Genomic DNA, 1,234 nt, shown 5'->3' with positions numbered 1-1,234 from the left:
ATGGTTGGACCACCACTTGTAAATTTTAAAAACATTTTGTAAAGCGCAATTTGTTACATGTTTCTGGCAGTGAAAAGTATGTGTAACATCCAATTTATTTAGAGATGGTATGTCCTCGTAGTCAATATTTTCAATATAGACATCTCCTCTCGCGTCATTCAAGAGCATATCCTTCAGCCATTCGTTTTTCGTGTCCCTTGACGTAGACGAGAAACGGTGTCTCAAGATCGTCATCATCTTCCATGCCGACCACAGCCGTTGTAATCAGACTTCTAGCCCTGCTGTATGGAATCATTCCGTCTTCCCATCGTACTCCATGACGATTTGCAATCAACCAGGATGCCTGATGGTGCTCCGCTTTGGTGAGAAGCCTCCATGGTACGGGACATGTGAAAATGTAGTGAGAGAGAACGCGTCCCTCTCGGAGAGCGGCAAATTCCTTCACAACAAAGTTACCGCTGACGATGAAGCCTTGCAGGTCCACAAACGTCGGTATGGACATGATTGAATACGTCGAGAGAAGGAGGAATACTGCGGTTGCTCTTGATGCAGAGTAGATTTTAAATCGTTTCATCCCCTCTAAACTGTATTGGAAAGAGGGGAAACCATTGTGTCCAAAATGTAGTACTTAGGGAATTTTGCGCACGACGCTGGTCAGCGGATTGTACTGAACCACACGATCATGTATGATGAGACAGTACGCAGTGGTATTCACTGGCACATTCTCCTTACACTCAAATTCCAATCTCACGTCCACAGTCGCGCTCTTGACTGACTCGTTTTGTCGGGAGCAATCGATAATGACAAACGGTCCTTGTTCTAGAAAATTGTTGGTAGTGAGACCGGGCATAAGAACCTCGTTTCCGAAATAGCCCTTCCGGGACCGCGAATACGCAGCATACAGACTCGACCATTTGTTTTTATCGAAATCCAGATTCATATCATCGTATGGATAACATTCCGAATTCAGATAGAGTTTCACGTTGCTCAATTTGCAGTGACTGAATTGGCTCACATTCTGTGACATGATATTCTTCCGACCTGTTTGCAGAGCAAAGATAAGATACCGCAGCTTCTCGAGCTGAGTAGCCGTTTTAATAGCCCATGAATGTTTAGTCGTCTGTTGCAATAGCGGATACTCGTACAGAACCCATGAACGAAATCCCATATTGAGGTATTGTCCGCTTTCCAAAGCACGCAGCATCGACAGTTTGTTCACCTCGTTTAACAACAC

At 44.7% G+C, this 1,234-nt stretch overlaps 1 protein-coding gene across 1 annotated transcript; it reads right to left on the bottom strand.

Moving 5' to 3' along the window:
• Positions 1–628: 628 nt before the first annotated feature.
• Positions 629–1,168, bottom strand: LOC105569952. Its single transcript, XM_012026869.1, has one exon. It carries the CDS (start codon positions 1,166–1,168, stop codon positions 629–631), a length of 540 nt encoding a protein of 179 aa, XP_011882259.1.
• Between the last annotated feature and the right edge of the window lie 66 nt (positions 1,169–1,234).

Source organism: Vollenhovia emeryi, unplaced genomic scaffold (assembly GCF_000949405.1).
Source record: "Vollenhovia emeryi isolate VEMERY1.0 unplaced genomic scaffold, V.emery_V1.0 DF950202.1, whole genome shotgun sequence".
In the NCBI taxonomy this organism is placed as follows: Eukaryota; Metazoa; Arthropoda; class Insecta; order Hymenoptera; family Formicidae; genus Vollenhovia; species Vollenhovia emeryi.
The sequence above is the reverse complement of the archived record's forward strand: the minus strand, read 5'-3'. Positions and strand labels throughout refer to the sequence as shown.